Source organism: Mercenaria mercenaria, chromosome 11, assembly GCF_021730395.1.
Source record: "Mercenaria mercenaria strain notata chromosome 11, MADL_Memer_1, whole genome shotgun sequence".
Classification (NCBI taxonomy): Eukaryota; Metazoa; Mollusca; class Bivalvia; order Venerida; family Veneridae; genus Mercenaria; species Mercenaria mercenaria.
The window spans coordinates 72122336-72143853 of record NC_069371.1 but is presented as its reverse complement, the minus strand read 5'-3'; the positions used below and the strand labels follow the sequence as shown (position 1 = coordinate 72143853).

The 21518-nt window shown below is 35.7% G+C and overlaps 1 protein-coding gene across 2 annotated transcripts in view; it reads left to right on the top strand.

Annotated features, from left to right (window-relative positions):
* LOC123531101 (double-stranded RNA-specific adenosine deaminase-like) overlaps positions 1-20648 on the top strand; it is a 44229-nt gene extending 23581 nt beyond the window's left edge. For both annotated transcript variants that reach the window (XM_053517702.1, XM_053517703.1), the window contains exons 10-15: positions 5933-6076; positions 6790-6890; positions 9598-9780; positions 12709-12842; positions 14685-14791; positions 15551-20648. In XM_053517702.1, the coding sequence (XP_053373677.1) occupies positions 5933-6076; positions 6790-6890; positions 9598-9780; positions 12709-12842; positions 14685-14791; positions 15551-15773 (892 nt within the window). In that variant the 3' untranslated portion in view covers positions 15774-20648. The remainder of the gene's footprint in view (positions 1-5932; positions 6077-6789; positions 6891-9597; positions 9781-12708; positions 12843-14684; positions 14792-15550) is intronic.
* The last annotated feature ends 870 nt before the right edge of the window (positions 20649-21518 follow it).

Below are 21518 nucleotides of genomic sequence, written 5' to 3'. Positions count from 1 at the left end.
AAATAATAGAAAAATCTTGTGACCTCTCTAGAGGCCATATTTTTCATGGGATCTGTATGAAAGTTGGTCTGAATGTTCATCTTGATGATATCTAGGCCAAGTTCGAAACTGGGTCAACTGCGGTCAAAAACTAGGTCAGTAGGTCTAAAAATAGAAAAGCCTTGTGACTTCTCTAGAGGCCATACTTTTCAACGGATCTTCATGAAAATTGGTCAGAATGTTCACCTTGATGATATCTAGGTCAACTTTGAAACGGGGTCACATGCCATCAAAAACTAGGTCAGTATTTCAAATCATAAAAATAGAAAAACCTTTTGACCACTCAAGAGGCCATATTTTTAGCTCACCTGTCACATAGTGACAAGGTGAGCTTTTGTGATCACCCTTTGTCCGTCATCCGTCCGTCCGTCCGTCAACAATTTCTTGTCTGCACTATAGTGGTTTCATTTATGATTTTATTATCCCCCGACGAAAGTCGGAGGGATATAGTTTTGGTGTTGTCCGTCCGTCTTTCCGTCCGTCCGTCCGGAGCCATATCTAGGAAATGGTTGGGAATATTTATTTAAAACTTCATATACCTGTTCACCACTATGAGTTCTTGTGGCCCGTCAAGTTTCATTCAGATTGCCCAAGTAACACCAGAGTTATGACCCTTAGAAGTTTCTAGTGTTAACTATATAGGGTACTATGAATATGGCAATTTCTGCATCATAACTTTTGATATATTTGACCTAGAACTATGAAACTTAAACAGAATTTAGATCACCATAATGTGGTTGTGTACACACAATTTCATTTGGATTTATATGTAAATTAAGAGTTATTGCCTTTTAATTGTATAAAAATCCACATATTTGTACATAACAAACTTACCATTTGGTAGAATTTCTTTCATTCTTTTCCATGAACATTTACTGTAAACATGTGAAGTTGTGTACCCACACCTGGTCACCCCCTTACCTTGATCACACACCTCCCCCCTATCCCCCGGCAACCCCCCCCCCCCCCCCCACCCCCCAAAAAAAAAAAAAAATTCATTCCTTGTTTTATATTTTTTTCAAACAAACTTCATATACAAGTTCACCACTATGAGGTTATGGGGCCCATCAAGTTTCAGACAGATTGCCCAAGTAACACCAGAGTTATGGCCCTTAGAAGTTTCTAGTGTTAACTATATAGGGTACTATAGATATATAGATATAGCAATTTCTGCATCATAACTTTTGATATATTTGACCTAGAACTATGAAACTTAAACAGAATTCAAAGCACTATAATGTGGTTGTGCACAGACAATTTTGTACAGATTTCTTTTGTAACTTCAGAGTTATTGCTCTTTAATTGTCTAAAAATCCACATATTTGTACATAACAAACTTACCATTTGGCAGAATTTCATTAAATTTCTTTCATTCTTTTCTTTGAACATTTATTATAAACATGTGAAGTTGCGCCCCCACACCTGGCCACCCACTTGCCTTGGTCACACACCCCCCCCCCCCCCCCCCAAATTTTTCATTTCTTATTTTAGATTTTTTTCAAACCTTCCAAGTTGTACCATTCCCCCACCTCACTTCTCCACCCAGTCATGCCCACCACTGATCATGCATCCTCTGCCCCCCCCCCCCCCCCAGCTTAACCCTTTTACCCTTTTTTTTTCATTTTTAATTTTCAATCAATATTTATAATCAACATGTGAAATTTTGTTTCCTCTCCCGTTCCCCTGCACCCCCACCCCCTAAAAAAATAAATATATACATATATAGATATATATATTTCAATTCCTTTTTTTTTTTTTTTTAAATGTTCAAACCTTCAACATGTTAAGTTGTGACTGCACAAACCTTGCCCTCAGCCATGTTCAAGATACCTTACCTGTGTTCTCTTAAGGACATCTGTTCTTTTAAGTTCAAATGTACATGTTAAACAGCAACACCTGGTGCCAAACCACTCAAAGACAATATTTCGTTCCAGTTAAACTTCAAGCTCACATTTCAATTAACTGCATTTAATTTTAAAAGCTAAGCTTATTACAGTAAGCATATCCCATTCAAAATAAATTCTTTAGTCAGGATCAAAGTATCATATATTTATTATGTACTCTTTAATTAAACATTTGTTTTCTGTTAAATTGATTTTGACTAAGAAATTATTTGCTTCTTATTAACATCCTTAACTTTTTGCCGGATATATCTTTTTGCCATTCCTCACCACAAACCCTTTCGGCGGGGGATACCAATTCATCGAATTTGCTTGTTTTAACCAAACTTGCACACAACTTGTATCAGATCCATTTATGGGTTCCAGAGTTATGGCCCCTGAAAGGGCCAAAATTAGCTATTTTGAGCTTGTCTGCACAATAGCAGCTTAATTTATGATTTGATTTTTACCAAACTTGCACACAACTTGTATCACCATAAGATCTTGGTTCCTTTCTGGAACTGGCCAGGTTCCATTATGGGTTCCAGAGTAATGGCCCCTGAAAGGCCCAGAAATAGCTATTTTGACCTTGTCTGCACAATAGCAGCATTAGTTATGTCTCCCACCACACAGTGGTGTGGGAGACATATTGATTTACTCCAGTCTGTGTGTCTGTCTGTGTGTCTGTCACAAAGCTTGTCCGCACTCTAAGTCGAACATTTCTCATCCAGTTTTCACCAAACTTGAACAAAATGTGTTTGACCATAAGAGCTTGGCCAAGTTTGATAACTAGCCAAATCGGTCCAGGCGTCTTGGAGTTATGGCTAAGATCTTATGGCCCTTGAATTACCAAAAATTGACCTTTTTACTCTTGTCCGCACTCTAATTCAAACATTTCTCATCCGATCTTCACCAAACTTGAACAAAATGTGTTTGACCATAAGGCCTCGGCCAAGTTCGATAACTAGCCAAATCGGTCCAGGCATTTTGGAGTTACGGCCCTTGAATTATCGAAAAATTGGCAGTTTTACTCTTGTCCGCACTCTAAATCGAACATTTCTCATCCGATCTTCACCAAACTTGAACAAAATGTGTTTGACCATGAGACCTCGGCCAAGTACGATAACTAGCCAAATCGGTCCAGGCATTTTGGAGTTACGGCCCTTGAATTATCGAAAAATTGGCAGTTTTACTCTTGTCGGCACTCTAAGTCGAACATTTCTCATCCGATCTTCACCAGACTTGAACAAAATGTGTTTGACCATGAGACCTTGGCCAGGTTTGATAAATAGCCAAATCGGTCTAGGCATTTTGGAGTTACGGCCCTTGAATTACCGAAAAATCCGCCTTTTTACTCTTGTCCGCTCTCTAAATCCAACATTTCTCATCCGATCTTCACTAAACTTGAACAAAATGCGTTTGGCCATAAGACCTTAGCCAGGTTCGATAACTAGCCAAATCCACCCAAGCACTTTTGATTTATGGCCCTTGAATTACTGATTGGATCCACTCATCCAGACCATATAATTGGATCCACTCGTCTAAACCATCTAAAGAAACATACATTTTACATAGGGGCAGTTGTGGGAGACATGCGCTTTTCTCAAAAGCATCTCTAGTTTTGATTTGATTTTTACCAAACTTGCACACAACTTGTATCACCATAAGATCTTGGTTCCTTTCTTGAACTGGCAAGATTCCATTATGGGTTCCAGAGTTATGGCCCCTGAAGGGGTCAAAATTAGCTATTTTGACCTTGTCTCCACAATAGTAGCTTCATTTATGATTTGATTTTAACCAAACTTGCACAAAAGTTGTGTCACCATAAGATCTTGGTTCCTTTCTTGAACCGGCCAGATCCCTTAATGGGTTCCAGAGTTATGGCCCCTGATAGGGCCGGAATTAGCTATTTTGACCTTGTCTGCACAATAGCAGCTTCATTTATGATTTGAATTTAATCAAACTTGCACAAAACTTGTGTCACCATATTAAGATCTCGGTTCCTTTCTTGAACCGGCCAGATCCCATAATGGGTTCCAGAGTTATGGCCCCTGAAAGGGCCAAAATTGGGTATTTTGACATTGTCTGCACAATAGCAGCTTCATTTATGATTTGATTTTAACCAAACTTGCACACAGCTTGTATCACCACAAGATCTTGGTTTTTTCTTGAACTGGCCAAATTCCATCATGGGTTCCAGAGTTATGGCCCCTAAAAGGTCCAAAATTGGCTATTTTGGCTTTTGCAGCCATATAGAGACTTCATTTATGGTTTTATTTGATACAAACTTCCAAAATATCTTCAACAACAATAAATTTTGGATTCCATGACAAATCAGATCCAGTTGTAGGAGTTATTTTTTATCTGATTACCTCCCCTGATTGTAATAAATATGGATTTATATCAGTAAATACTTACAGGACTTATTTGAAGTTTCATTATTGTTATTAGTTGGACTGAGACAATCAGGGTAGATAACTATTTAATGATTTATGTCAAATTACCTCCCTTTATTTCAAATTAAAATGGGTATATCTCGGTAACTAATGAAGATACTGATCTGAAATTTCATTTATGTTAACAGATTTATTTGGCAGATCCTTCTTTTGTTCACTTATAATATTTTTTTATTATTACTTCACATTTACATTACTATAAATAGCTTATTTTTAGTAACTTTTTTATTATTGGCCGTAGGGAAAAACCGAGACCACTTTTCTTTGATACTACATGGATGGTACCTCCAATTTTTAGGTATATTTTGACATATCTATACCTTGTAAGAATTTTTTTTCTTTTTGGTTAAATTTCTTCCCATTGTTGTTCCTATCCTTTGGACTTAGATATTTTTTCTGAGGACCTTCTTGTCCTCAAGTGCAATGATAACAGGTGAGCGATATAGGGCCATCATGGCCCTCTTGTTCAATGGATCTTCATGAAAATTTGTCTGAATGTTCACCTTGATGATATCTAGATAAAGTTTGAAACTGGGTCACGTGTGGTCAAAAACTAGGTCAGTAGGTATAAAAATAGAAAAACCTTGTGACCTCTCTAGAGGCCATACTCTTCATGAGATCTTCATGAAAATTGGTGAGAATGCTCACCTTGATAATATCTAGGTCAAATTCAAAACTGGGTCATGTGCCTTCAAAAACTAGGTCATTAGGTCAAATAATAGAAAAACCTTGTGACTTCTCTAGAAGCCACATTTTTCAATGGATCTTCATGAAAATTGGGTCATGTGGAGACAGGTGAGCGATTCAGGACCATCATGGTCCTCTTGTATTCAAGTTTAGTCTGTCTACTTTCATTTTCTTTACATCTGGAAATAGCTGAAGGTTGTGTGACATTATTTTCTGTGTTGTCAAAAATATACCTATGCCTGGTCAGATTGCATAAAAATGTGCCCGGTGTCCTAGAGATGTTTATAATTTATTGCAGTGTGAAACATGGTCACATACATAATAAAACATGGTATTAACTTCATGCAGATTTATACCAGTCCTGTGAAATTCGTATTGGGCAAACTTGCACTGGTATAATTTTTCAGCAACAAAAATATGGTGTCATAATAATGTGACACCTTACAGTAGCTTATATTATTACACTGGGTCAAATAACAAAACCATCAAACATTATGCTTTTCTTTTACATTAGAATCATATAATTAAGAAATAATAAGTTCTGGGTTATTCTATGATAAATCACACTTGGGAACTTATTTCGATTCTAACACGACATACTGGTATCAACAGTGTTAGAAAAAAATGGTAACTACTTTTTATGACCGCGCTACGCACCTGGATCAGATGACGCCATTGCACGCGAGTGGTATATTGCAGAATAACCCGAGATAGATTTTTCTCTACATGTATGTAGGTTATTTGCTGGTCGTGTTAGAATGATTAATGGTAAGAAACATCTAGATGGTAGCATTTTCTAAATATAGCGAATTGCACGTAGTTTTTTTTTTTAAAGAATCAGTTTATGTTAGACCTTTGTTTTCTTTACAGGTTTTTATACTGGTTATATAGAACAAAAGATCTGCCTATCCTGGCCTTAAGTAGACAGAAAAAAATCAGATTCAAGGATGGGATCAGCTTTCATCTGTATATATCTACAGCTCCTTGTGGGGATGGGGCTTTGTTTACTCACAGGTTTGTCAAACTTGATAGAATAGTTTGAATCTCATGTCTCTAACCATAACGGATTCAAAACATTTTTTAGGGTGTAACATATTTCCGTGTGAGGAAGCCATGTGGCTAGTTTATACGGTTGGTGGTTTTTTCCAGGTCCATATGTAAAATAGTGCCAAAAGGGCCATACTTTGGTCTTCTTCGACCATATAAGGCTTGGAAGGCAAAATATGATGTAACATTGTCATTGTGATATAAAAATACTAAATAAAATATAAAGGTCTGACAGGGGGATACATATTTCGTTCAAAACAAAATATGAGCCGCGCCATGAGAAAACCAACATAGTGGCTTTGCGACCAGCATGGATCCAGACCAGCCTGCGCATCCGCGCAGTCTGGTCAGGATCCATGCTGTTCGCTTTTAAAGCCTATTGGAATTGGAGAAACTGTTAGCGCATACCCACTATGTTGGTTTTCTCATGGCGCGGCTCATATTATGTTTCCCCCGGTCAGTACATCAAATTGCTTATTGTGTGTGGAGCAGAAAGCAGTTATCACAAGGTTTAGCAAGATTTTGCTTGATTCTGTTATGACGCTATCTTATACAATAATCAAATATTTGATGAATTTAAGTTTATTCAACATCATTCTTCCTTACATGAAACAGATACATTGGATTTCCAGTCTGACAGTTAAATCTGTATTTTTGTGTAATAAACATTTGAATTACAGTGACAGAGGGGTAGAGGGTTCTAGTTGCCAAGGAACTGAACACCGTCCTGTGTTCTCCAATGCAAGGACTCAAGGTCTGCTTCGAGCTAAACAAGAAAATGGTACGTATTAGTATGTCCTCATAGACCATACTTTTTTAGATTTCATGATAAGCTGCTCTTTAGAGATCTCCAGTGACAAATTTTTTGTAAATTTAGAATGCACTGTTCCATTCTGTGAACATTTAGTGGGTCTCCTCAGCTTAAACTTATTTGCCTTGATGGACAACACCAGTGTTTGTAAGGAGCCTGTTTGTATGAAATAGTAATGTTATTTCTTATTTCTTGTGTTGTTTTTATCAGGCCGTGAATTTTTATACTTTTATGTCTTTGTAAAGTATGAAAGTTACGTATGGACTGATAATATTTTGCAAAACAGTGTTTTGTTTACCGTGCCATTTCATGGAGTCAGTAGACACATACTGTGAAATTGTTAATTTTCATGGCAAATGAATTTTCATTGATTTTTAGCTCACCTGAGCACAAAGTGCTCAGGGTGAGGTATTGTGATCGCTCACCGTCCGGCGTCCGTCCGTCCACACTTTCCTTTAAACAACATCTCCTCCTAAACCAACAGGCCAATTTTGATGAAACTTCTCAGGGTTGTTCCTTGGATGGTCTTCTTTAAAAATTGTTCAAAGAATTGAATTCCATACAGAATTCTGGTTGCCATGGCAACGAAAAGGAAAAACTTTAAAAATCTTCTTCTCAAAAACCAGAAGCCCTAGAGCTTAGATATTTGGTGTGAAGCAATGCATTGCCTAGTGGACCTCTACCAAATTTGTTCAAATCATGACCCCAGGGTCAAAATTGACCCCGCCCCAGGGGTCACTTGATTTTACATAGGAAAATCTTAAAAAATCTTCTTCTCAAAAACCAGAAGCCCTAGAGCTTAGATATTTGACCTGTAGCATTGCCTAGTGGACCTCTACTAAAATTGTTCAAATCATGACCCCGGGGTCAAAATTGACCTCGCCCCAGGGGTCACTTGATTTTACATAGGAAAATCTTAAAAAAAATTCTAAAAATAAACCAGAAGGCCTAGAGCTTAGATATTTGACATGTAGCATTGCCTAGTGGACCTCTACAAAATTTGTTCAAATCATGACCCCGGGGTCAAAATTGACCTCGCCCCATGGGTCACTTGATTTTACATAGGAAAATCTTCAAAAATTTTCTAAAAATAAACCAGAAGGCCTAGAGCTTAGATATTTGACATGTAGCATTACCTAGTGGACCTCTACAAAATTTGTTCAAATAATGACCCCCGGGGTCAAAATTGACCCAACCCCAGGGGTCACTTGATTTTACATAGGAAAATCTTAAAAAATCTTCTTCTCAAAAACCAGAAGCCCTAGAGCTTAGATATTTGACATGTAGCATTGCCTAGTGGACCTCTACTAAAATTGTTCAAATCATGACCCCGGGGTCAAAATTGACCTCGCCCCAGGGGTCACTTGATTTTACATAGGAAAATCTTAAAAAAATGTCAAAAAATAAACCAGAAGGCCTAGAGCTTAGATATTTGACATGTAGCATTGCCTAGTGGACCTCTACAAAATTTGTTCAAATCATGACCCCGGGGTCAAAATTGACCCCGCCCCATGGGTCACTTGATTTTACATAGGAAAATCTTCAAAAATTTTCTAAAAATAAACCAGAAGGCCTAGAGCTTAGATATTTGACATGTAGCATTACCTAGTGGACCTCTACAAAATTTGTTCAAATCATGAACCCCGGGGTCAAAATTGACCCAACCCCAGGGGTCACTTGATTTTACATAGGAAAATCTTCAAAAATTTTCTAAAAATAAACCAGAAGGCCTAGATCTTAGATATTTGACATGTAGCATTGCCTAGTAGACTTCTACAAAATTTGTTCAAATCATGACCCCCGGGGTCAAATTGACCCCGCCCCATGGGATTACTTGATTGTACATAGAAAAATCTTCAAAATAAACCGGAAGGCCTAGAGCTTAGATATTTCATATGTAGCATTGCCTAGTGGACCTCTACAAAATTTGTTCAAATCATGACCCCCGGGGTTAAAATTGACCCCACCCCAGGGGTCACTTTATTTTACATAGGAAAATCTTCAAAAAATTTCTAAAAATAAACCAGAAGGCTTAGATCTTAGATATTTGACATGTAGCATTGCCTAGTAGACTTCTACAAAATTTGTTCAAATCATGACCTCCGGGGTCAAATTGGCACCCCATAGGGTTATTTGTTTAGCTTTAGCAAAGAATTTTTTTCAAGAAAGCAATTAAACTCAGGTGAGCGATATAGGGCCATCATGGCCCTCTTGTTTGTTTGCTTCAATCGGCAAGGCTGACTCTTACCCTGCTAAATTTCTATAATGAACTTGTCCATCTTTTAATTTGGACAGTGCCGTTGACTGTTAAAAGGGGTGCATACCAAAGAGATACTGACTGAATGGCAAACAGTGCAGGTCATGATCAGACTGCACGGATCTTCAGGGTGATAGTTATCTACACTGGCCGCAAAGGCAGAATCAATCATGTCCAGCATGATAAGGGTTAAATTCCAAAAAACAAATAAAACTCACTTTCATTTTGTGATCAAAGATGAAATCCACAAATTCATGTAGTCAAGAAATAGCATTTTGTACCAAATCAATGAAAATTCGTTCCCTCAACTGTAAATAATTTCAAAGAAAAAGCTGATTGATATGTTTAGTTTTTAGTAATCTAAATGACATGAACTAATGCATTTCATATAATCTTAGCAATATATCTTTTTTCAAACAGGGGAGGGAACCATTCCAGTAGAGCCACAATTTGTGGATCAGACATATGATGGAATACAGCAAGGGGGACGATTGCGTGTGATGTCATGTAGTGACAAGATATGTCAGTGGAATGTGTTGGGTCTACAGGGTGCTCTCTTGTCTAGGGTCTACGAACCTGTCTTTTTACAGTCAATAACATTAGGTAAGCATCTGTCCATAGTTTGTTGCCACATTGCTAACAGTTTATTAAATTCATGCGAAAATAAATCCTCAAAATGTTTTTGAATTTTTGAATGGAATAAGGATAATTCTCTTTCTATAGAATTGGTACTGCTTTAGTCTTCAACTTTTTCGGATAAAGTCATTTAGGTTTTGATAGCCTAGTTGTAGATATCTTGCTTCAAGTGCCAGAGGTCTTAGCTTAGTGCACTCACTAGGTCATAAACAAAGGCTTGAAAACTTGTACTGGCAGGTAATTTGTTGGCACTCTGTATTAAAAGGATAATTCTAGTACCATTCAGGCTGATGTCGGTACAATTCGACAGGGTAGGGTATCGTCTTGACATGATGTGTCTATTGCATGTCAGATAGGGCTAAAATAGTAAATGACAGTTTTCTGTAAGCTGTCTGTTTAGGTCCTGCAGGAAAAATCTTTATGAAAAAAAAATTAGTACATTATTCAAAGTGTTATTTGCATCTCCAAATAAAATCTTTGGAGATTCTTGACGCGAACACGTTAATTTCTGATGTTGACAAGCACATGGAATCACTAAACAACAGCTTGATATCACTCGTTGACCAGCACGCCCCTTGGCTTACTAAAACAATAGTGCTTAGACCATCTTGTCCATGGTATAATGAAGAACTACATGAAGCCAAACATTTGAAACAAAAACTTGAACGCAAATGGAGAAAAACAAACCTGACAGTGAATCATGGGATATACAGAAATCACTGTGCTTCTGTGAATAAATTGCTGAAACAAACACGTGTAAATTTCTATTCTGAAAAGATAGAGTCCTGCGGACGAGATCAGAAAACTTTATTTAAAATGACAAAGATTCTTCTTGGTAGAGTCGATGAGGCCGTGCTGCCAACATCTTCCTCTCCTGAAGAACTAGCGCAAACTTTCAGCGATTTCTTCATCGATAAAATTGATGGAATAAGAAATAAAATTTGGTCAGAAACAGAATTACAAACCGGTGTTACCACCGAGGAAATTTCGAACACGCAAATAGATAAACTTGTTGAATTCACTCAAGTCTCACAGGATCAAGTGAAAAAAGTTATTTCAAAATCTGCAAGTAAATCGTGTGAGCTAGATCCACTTCCAACATGGCTTTTGAAAGAATGCTTAGAAGAACTGCTACCATTTCTCACTAAAATAATCAATTATTCTTTGGAGAAAGCATATGTACCGAAATAGTTCAAAAGTTTGTTGATAAGACCATTCATCAAAAAGTCAGATCTAGATGCAAATGTTCTGAAGAACTACAGACCTGTATCTAATTTACCGTACGTGTCTAAAATACTTGAAAAGGTAGTCGATGCTCGTTTGGAAAGCCACTTGTCTTTGAACAGTCTCCACGAAGAACACCAGTCTGCATACAGAAAATTTCACTCCACTGAGACTGCATTACTGAAGGTTCAGAATGACATTCTCAACTCCCTTGACCAAAATGATGTAACAATGTTAGTGATGCTTGACCTTTTTGGCTGCTTTCGATACTATCGACCACAAGACGCTATTGCAGTGCCTCCACGACCACTTTGGTATCGCAGGGAAACCACTTGAATGGATAACTTCATATCTGAGCGACCGCTACCAAACAGTGACCATAGATAGTGAATTGTTAAAACCGTTCTCGGACCAAAATTTTTCACAATTTACACTAAACCAGTTGGTACAATATGCAAGAAACATGGACTAAATCATCATTTTTATGCCGACGATGGGCAGCTTTATTTATCTTTTAAACCAACAAATCCGGTCTCTCAAAAGGGTGCTTTACGCTGTGTTGAAAACTGTCTCGTAGAAATCGTATCTTTGATGAACAGCAACATTTTGAAAATCAATGCCGATAAAACTGAAGTCATTGTATTTACCTCTCAAAAAAACGAAAAACATACTGAATCGGTTACTGTGAAAATTGGAGAAGAGAACATTAAACCATCTAAATGTGTAAGGAATCTTGGTGCCTTTCTAGACTCCAAAATGAGCATGGAAAAACATATTAACTCAGTTTGTAGATCAGGGTACGGACAGCTACGTCAAATAGGCCACATCAGGAAATATCTAAATACAGATGCTACAAAATCTCTAGTAAATTCACTCGTTACTTCACGCCTTGATTATTGCAATGCGCTCTTGTATGGTGTTCCGAAGGTCTTGCTGAATAGACTTCAAAGTCTTCAGAACACTGCAGCTCGAATTATAACGAGAATATCGCGTTATGATCACATTACGCCGGTATTAAAAGAACTGCATTGGATACCAGTTACTCATAGAGTTGACTTTAAGATTCTAGTGCACAGATACAAAGCATTGCATGGCCAATCACCGATCTATGTTAAAGACTTGCTGGAACTGTATCAGCCAGCAAGAAATTTGAGATCCAAGAACAACTCAAAACAACTAGTTGTTCCAAAAAGCAAAACTGTGAGGTACGGTGATCGTAGTTTTTCATCAGCTGCACCGAAGTTATGGAATGCTCTTCCGGCTACCATTAGAGATGCTAAAAGCTTGGATGCTTTCAAACGATCATTGAAAACACACTTTTTCTTCAAGGTCTATTGAAACTCACCTTGCACTGGAAAACAAGCTTTTGCAATGGAAATTATTTCCTAATGTTAAATGTTCTTTACAATATCTAGTACAATTAAAATGTAGAGTAAAACCTGATTCAGGCTAAATACCTTTTATTGTTGATATATTTTTTGTGTTGTATTGTGTGTCCATATCATTCTGTGATATGTAGTTTGTACAGTGCTTTTGAACGTTTATTTTATAGATGAAAAGAGCGCTATAAAACAATCTGGTAAATAATAATAATAATAATAAGTTGCGGAAATACAATATTAGTGAAATATGAAATAACTTTAAATTATTAATATTTTGTATTTTCTTTAGGGAATCTTTATAATGCGGGTCATTTAGCACGAGCAGTGTGTTGTCGTATAGATCACGGAAACACGTCATTACAGTCTCAACTTCCTAATGGTTACCATGTCAACCATCCTGATCTAGGTGTCACTTCCTGTCAGGTAAGACAAAGTTTGTTTGCATTCAAACCATGATTCATGAATATTGTTCTTGTAAAATGTCTTCAAAAACTGATATTACATGTAGGGTGTCAAAATTCATTCGAAGGATCATGAATGGTAATGAATTAAAGTAGTCAAGCTTTGTAAATAATTTAATGAGTGATAAGCATTTGTACAGACCGAAGTGAACAGTTTTTATTTAGTTTGGCTACCTTTAGAAATGTTATGTCAACATGTGTTATTATGCCCGCCTTTGAAGGAGGAGGGGATATTGTTTTGCTGATGACAATCTGTCTGTTATTTGGTCAGTCTGTAGATCAGTCGGTTTCCAGATGATACCTCAAGAATGCTTGGGCCTAGGATCATGAAAGTTGATAAGGAGGTTGGTCATAAGCAGTAGATAACCCCTTTTGATTCAGTAGTCAAAGGTTGACCGAGAGCAGTAGAACTTTTTGGACCAAATAACTACTACTGGGGAATGCTTTGGTATTTGAGTGCACAGTGACCTAATAATTTTTATTCCTAGTGCAGTTACTGAATGCATCAAGGGGGCATTGCGTGTTCTACAAGCTTTTGCATATTTTTTTATACTCTGAGGTGCAGAGTACACAGTCATGTATATGGGTCTTGATTATATTGAAGAAAAGCACATCTGTCCTTCGATAGGTCTCTCTATCCTTCCATCCTGCTGTCTAATTCTTAGCTGGAGACATACAAGTAACAGCTTTTAATGGATTTTCAAATAAGTAAACATATAATGTTTACCGTCATAATATGAGAAGAATGACATATGACTCTAGATAATAGATCGGAGGTCAAGGTCACATTCGGATGTATTAATCTAGGAAATTGAATCCCAATTTACAACCAAATTCCCAGTTACTGTATCTTCAATATTTTAAATGCACGAAATTCATGTCCCCATGAAATAATGAAACAGCAATTTTTTTGCCAAAATCATGAAATTTTATGCCATGCCCCGTGAAATTAAATAATGTGACAATAGCTTTTATGCCACCATGTATGGCCCAGTTTACTTGGTCCAGGTCAATGTCACTCTTTGATTCTCAAATAAAAGATCAGATAACTTAGCTTTGTATCCACACATTATCTTCTCAATCCCTCAAAGGGTTTTTAATGTCTGCCATTATAGATTAAAAGGTAGTTGACCTGAAATGATAAGCAGCATTTCTCGATTTCGTATTCTCCATATAAGATTTAGACATTTCTGTATGCCGTTTTGACAGTCTGTATATTTAGACAAACACTGTATGCCGTTTTGACAGTCTGTATATTTAGACAAACACTGTAATACTATGCCGTTTTGACAGTCTGTATATTTAGACAAACACTGTATGCCATTTTGACAGTCTGTATATTTAGACAAACACTGTATGCCATTTTGACAGTCTGTATATTTAGACAAACACTGTATGCCATTTTGACAGTCTGTATATTTAGACAAACACTGTAGGCCATTTTGACAGTCTGTATATTTAGACAAACACTTTAGACAAACACTGTATGCCGTTTTGACAGTCTGTATATTTAGACAAACACTGTATGCCGTTTTGACAGTCTGTATATTTAGACAAACACTGTATGCCATTTTGACAGTCTGCATATTTAGACAAACACTGTATGCCATTTTGACAGTGCACATATAAGATTTAGACATGGTGTGTTTGTGATTTTCTGTTTGCAATTTCACATATTCTCCATTTCTTATGAAAAATGCGAAGGATGCTGAAACAGTAGGAGAGTATGTCATAATACTGAAATTGTAAAATGTCGCTATGGGTGCGCTACCTTAATCTGTGTCTGTTGACTTTGTTACATCAGGATACAACACGGGTCGTAGAGAAGGCTCGTCCATTGAGTATCAACTGGTCATTTGGTGATAAGGAGCCAGAGATTACAGATGGAACTATAGGCAAAACTATAAAAACGTAAGATCATTTTGATTTATTACACTGCCATAAGCCTTATGGTGTTAAGGTACCTGTTCAAAGCTCCTTTAGATATATGTAAACTAGACATTTAGAGTCATTAGGTTGGTAAAAAAAAAAAAAAAAAAAAATTATTATAATTTTTATGGGTTTCTAACCTTTCTTACGTCCTGAAAAAGAATTGCCAGTGCTAGAAAAACTTGTCATACTGTGTAGGCTGTAATATGACTGTTGTGCTGTAATTTTATGACTGAATACATACTTACATGTGTAAATTCATAATAGTAAACCCGCCGTTACATGACTGAAATACTGTTGAAAAACGGTGTTGAACCCAAAACAAACATAATAGTAAAATGTATAAAAAGAGAAATAATCATTTAATTTTATTTCTCCAGTGTATGATTATTCTAGAAAAAGAATCAGTCACTGGTTGTAGGTGCAGATGGAGATATCCATCTCTCAGGTAACTGTTTATAGTAAAGAGGCTTTAAACAGTTAACCTTGAGCCAGGTATTTCAATCCACACTATCAGCCATTGAAAAATTCTTTCAAATTTTAAAAAAAAACAAATATTTTTCTAATCTCTGTTTCAAGTCTTTGTCATTATATTGCGTCAAAAATACAGTGATGAAATGGTACATGAAATTTTTTTGTAAAGCAAATGTATTATTAAATGGTATTGAAGTACAAATGTATTAATGGTGTGTTATTCCCAACTTTCTCAGACTTATGTCTGGAATATTTTCTGCTTTTCAGGGTAGATAGAACTGTAGGACCTTCGAGATTATGTAAAAAATCTCTACTTAGTTTGTATAGGGAGACAATTGACAGTAAAACATACGTAAACGCTTCATACAAGCAGATCAAATTAGAGGCAGATGACTATAACCAGGCCAAGATGGCGTTACATAGACGACTTCAAGAACAAAGTTACGGCTCCTGGGTGTGTATGCCGAGGGAAGTTGACAGATTTCAGTGAATTACAGGGTGTGATATTGATTAAAATGTGAATCGGGTTACACAGCCAAAGATATATGTAATGGAGGTCTCATAAATTCATATGTGTATTTGTTGTTGTTTTTGTGTATATGTGTATAGGGTATTGCTTTATATTTGTGTTTATGGTGTAATATTTATACATGTTTTTATAGGGTGTTACATGTATACATGACTAGGAGGCTGCAATTACACATATATTTATCAGATGTAGCATGAAATACAGTCGAACTTTGTTCCCCCAAACTCGACGGAATCTTCAAAATTGGTTCTAGTTATCAGCAGTTCGTGCCATCAAATAATACACTTTATCACATGTTTGACGTCATGGGAGTGTAATAAAGCCATTTAATAAAAATGATAATACACTAGTGTAATAAAGCTTTGAAGTCGACGTCATTTATAGTATAGGTAACGTCGGTCAAATTGTCATGTTTATATAGTAAAAGAAAGATGATTTTTGATGTTTCCACAAGAAAGCCTAACATGTGATAAAAAGAATATTACATTTGTGACTTTCCACATTGAATTTATTAAACTCATTGAATAAAATTGATAAAATGCTTGGCAGAGCCTCGCATTTTATTATTTTATTCAACTCGTTTAATAATTTCAATATGGAAAGACTCATGTAATATCCTCTATTTGTACAGGGATTTTGCCGGAACCGGATGACGAGTTCAAGTGAAAGGAAGTGTTTGAATTATCTGAATCGGCGAAAACAAAGTTCGACTGTATGTTTGGTCCTGTATATAAAGTTGCCATAATCATTTTCTATGTATTTATTATGAACAACATAATTTGTCAAAAGTATGAATTGTAGTCACATTTTAATCTTAGTTTTTACTCTTTTTGTTAAGGTCTTATAAATTTTAAACAAAACCTTTATGGCTGACTATAAGTTTGTACATGTATCAACTGTATGTTTGGTCCCGTATATAAAGTTGCCGTAATCATTTCTATGTATTTATTATGAACATGTATTTTTCGTGATTTCAATTAAGTACTGTGAAATCATTTAAGTTCGCTCGCATGAAATTTCGCGCAAACATGAAAAAAGACTGTTTCGCGCGGGCTTTAATTCGCACATTTTCAATTTATAAATGAAAAAACAAAATTGAAAAATAATATTAGTGCGGTCTTAAATTTGCGCATCGGTCCTAGCGCGAAAAACGCGAAAATTCGTCCCACGCGAATAAAAATGATTTCGCAGTACATTTAGAAACAATAACATGGTTACCAATATTAACTTATCTGGTAAGCATAATGGGAAAAGTATATTAACAAAAGGCTCCACAAGAAATTCAGGGATTTTTTTTTTGCCACCTATCTGTTTCATTGCACAATGTGAAGAGTTTTATCAGTATAAAGTTGTCCTATTGAAATGAAATGTGTTACATCAATACTCTCGGTTCTCATTATTTCTGCTGTTTTATCAGGGATAATTGAAAAATTGTCAGTACTTACTTGCTGAAATTCAAACATTTTGAAGCATATAATGTTGTAAAAATTAAGATTTTCACAGCATTGGCAGTTTTCCACAATTTTATAGATAATGAGCACAAAATGAAATGAGCCACGCCATGGGAAAACCAACATAGTGGCTTTGCGACCAGCATGGATCCTGACCAGACTGAGCGGATGCCTAGGCTGGTCTGGATCCGCGCAGTCTGGTCAGGATCCATGCTGTTCGCTAACAGTTTCTCTAATTGCTATAGGTATTGATAGCGAACAGCATGGATGCTGGTCGCAAAGCCACTATGTTGGTTTTCTCATGGTGCGGCTCATATTATGTTTATGATTCAGGTATGGTTTTCCTCCATAAATGGCTATAGAACCTTAGGATCTTTTTAAATTTTGAATATTTCTTATGTTATGGGGATGTCATTTTAAGAACTGTTTTTACAGGAAAATGTGTTTAGAATTTTAATTTCATCTGAAAACTTCATAAGACTTGGTGTACTTTAAAATTGATATTATTTTGCACTTTTTTTACCCACCAAATGAAGTTAAAGGATGCACAATGTGTATATTTGAGTCATCTTAAATTTGTGCTGTTTTATGTAGTCATTAGTTTTAAATTGATTCCAGATAAATTTCATACATAAAGCGTAAATGTGTGTGTGACATAATTTTTTAGGGTCAGTTGAGAAATTGCAGAGTTATGAGCTCTTAGATTTAGAGAAAATGCCAATTGTATTTAAAAGGGGTATTAATATTTTTTCAAATTCAGAGCTGAAGAACTTGTCCAATTGTTAAGCTGTCTGCCTGCAAAACCAGGGGTTGTAAGTTTGAGCTCCTGCAGCTCCAACTGAAAGTACTAAATGTAACATTTGGATAAGAGTCCCCTGTATGGGTGTCTTACTGTTACATTTTGCTTGCTAAAGAACCAGAGAAGCTTATAAAACACGCACAAACACACACACACACACACACTTTTTTGAATTTATAATTTAGAGAAACTAGAGGATAAATGACAAAAAAGGTTAGAAATATATGGGAGTGAATCAAAACTTAATCCTGTAAATCTTATTTTTATGTGTTTGTAATTTGTTAATAGAAATAAAAGATGTTGTACTAGTAATTTGTTATTTTAGTGTAATATTTGCAAATTTTGAAGAAAAAATTCATCTAAATGTTGTTACATGTAGTACATATCAATTTGTGTATTTGTTGTTCATTTTTTCAGCCATTCTAAATTATGTTGTGATTCATAATGTACAGTTTAAGGTATTGGACCTGTAATGAAACTCCGCTATTCCTGTGTGATCATGCATTCTTCTATGAAAACTTAAGTTGTGTGAGATTCTATTAATAGAAAATTAGAAACTTAAATTCTTGGAGAATAAGATTCTATTTATGGAAGAGTTGTCTATTTATAGAAAACTAGTGTATGAGAAAATGAAAGCATTAGAAATTTTCTAGAAAAAAAGGCAAGGAAAATTAACATTTTATAATCGTGCTTAAATTTTTAAACACTTTCCAATATATCATGAAGGAGATGAGCCAGTACTTGTATTGTTTTAACTATGTCATTTCTAGGAGATTAATACACACATTCTTCCGTTATTGTGAGCTTTATGTGTATATGCATTGTCTTCCATGTTTTAGTCTTGTGATACCTTAAACCCTTACAGCATTTTACATTTTGTGAGTTTCTGCAATTAAAATGGGTGATGTGGAGGAAACAAAAAGACATAATGGCCTCCAGCAATGTCATAACATTGTGATGTCATGACATCTTGATGTTATAAAATAGTGATGTCATAACATTGTGATGTTATAACAATGTTTGTTTTATTACAGACCATGACATTTACCAACTACTGCATATGTTTGGAATAAACAAATCTTTTGCACAAGTTTTTGCGTCTAATAATAGAATTGTTTTTCTCTCTTTTATGTTTAGTTGTTATGAGGATGTTCAAACTTGAGAAAAGAAGTGTCAACTTCGGGCTACACCCTTGATCAATAACATTTTCCTAGACCCTTGATCAATACGGTAACATTTTTTTCTGACAGATACTTTTAAGACTTAGAAATGATTGCATATTCATTAGACCATTGGTCAATAACATTTTTTCCAGACGCTTAATCAATAGCACTTTTTCCAGACTCATAGTCAGTATCATTTTGTCAAGACACTTTAATGATACCATTTCTCCAGACCTTTGATTGATACCATTTTAGCCAGGCCAGTCAATATTCATATCTACCATGTTAAAATGCAATACTTGTATAATAAACATGTACCATTAATTGACATTTGCGGAACATACTGATTGCTCAGACGATGTGTCGAATATTTCGAGTCATTACATCTTTTACAAGCTTGGGTAAGAGTTACCATAATTGTTGTGTATGTCTAGATTAAATTGTAGTAAATTGTTTTACTGTAGCTTTTATGCGTCTAGAACAAATAAGGGTCATTTACCATCCTGGATATTGTACTCGAGAGCTTTGATATTTTGTCACATTGTCACATTTTTTTCTCATAGTTTATGCCATTTACCATCTGCAGGATCATTTACACTCAATATTCAGTTTTGTAATACACTGTTAGGCACATCTGAAAGCAAGCAATCAGAGAGGATTGTCATGGCCAAGTTGGTTTAAGTAAGTTTCTCATTATTTCATTATTAGGAAAATAAGTTTCTGATTATTTTATTATTGTGTTTGATCAACAAATATTTTTCTTTACACAGAAATCCAAAAAAAAAGTATAACTTAAAAAGTTATCATTTATTCATTAATTTAAAATAAATTACATTGTTTCCCCTTCTTACTAATTGATACACTTGTAAGGTAGACTGACTCTCCAATAAACAATGACCCTTTTTTATTGGAACCATACTGTGATGGTCATTAGCCCCCAACTGTGCTGGTGAAGATAGAAATCCCTTGGCCCACTGCCAAAATCTAGGCCTTTAATGACTTTGAATTGCTTACCTTTGACTGGTCTCTGCTGTGGACTGGAAATCTTCTGTGGTGTGTAGATTCTCATTAATTTGAGGAAACCATCCAGCAAGGTTACAGAAGTTCTCTGATTTTACCCAGGTGTCTGATCAGGTCAGAAATAATGCAGAATAGGTCACTGGGGGTCTCTCCATCTTTGACAGTCCCCATAAGACCTGTGATTTTTTCAGTGGGATGTAGAAGTCAAACAAACAAACAAAAGTAGTGAAAAGAATGACAAATATTGTACAGACTTCTAATCCTTTTTTAAAGACACAAAGTGAGTTTACAATGTGCTGCACAAATTTGATAAACAAATGAGATTATGAATGTGAGCTATATTTCTTAGTATTGGTCGTTCGCCACAGTTTGCCCGAAATATTTTATTTTTGTTATATTCACAGATTTGTAAAAATCGTCTATATGAAATTAAGAGCATCTTTAGACTTTATAAAAAAAAAATAATGAGAATTAAGAAAAATGTTATTGTTTTGAAAAATAAACATCATTTATTTAGATTAATGTTGGACCAGGCATTTGAATAACCTGGCTATTTTAATGCTATGGTTTAGGACAAAACATACAGGGTTTCCATTAGCTTATAATATACAGCATGTACTTTATCAGAAGGGACAATACTTCATGAAACAGCAACTTCAAGAACTTTATAATTATGTTATAAACTCAGGTGTTTGATATCATTTTGTTAAGGCCTAAAATACTTTTTTAAAGGCAGGAATACCATCTAGAGGAAAGAATTTGCATAATAGTGTCTTATTGAAATTAACAGTTTATTGAATTATACATTTATGAAAATAAAATGAGCCACGTCATGAGAAACCCAACATGGTGGCTTTGCGACCAGCATGAATCCAGACCAGCCTGCGTATCTGCACAGTCTGGTCAGGATCCATGCTGTTTGCCTTCAAAGCCTATTGCAACTAGAGAAAATGTTAGTAAACAGCATGGATCCTGACCAGACTGTGCAGGTGCGCAGGCTGGTCTGGATCCATGCTGGTCACAAAGCCTCTGTGTTGGTTTTCTCATGGCGCACCTCAAATCGGTTCTTATTCAATTGTCCACAGTGCTTGTTCATTTGATATGTAAGAGCCTACAGTTAGACTTATATCTTGCATCACAAAGTTTTAGTTTGATTTTTCTTTAAATATTAGAAATATACCATTTTAAAGAGCTTTGTGGTAGTAACCCTGTTACAAATTTTGTAGATCAAACAGTGAGCATTCAGCACTTTTTAAAAATTAATTATAATGAG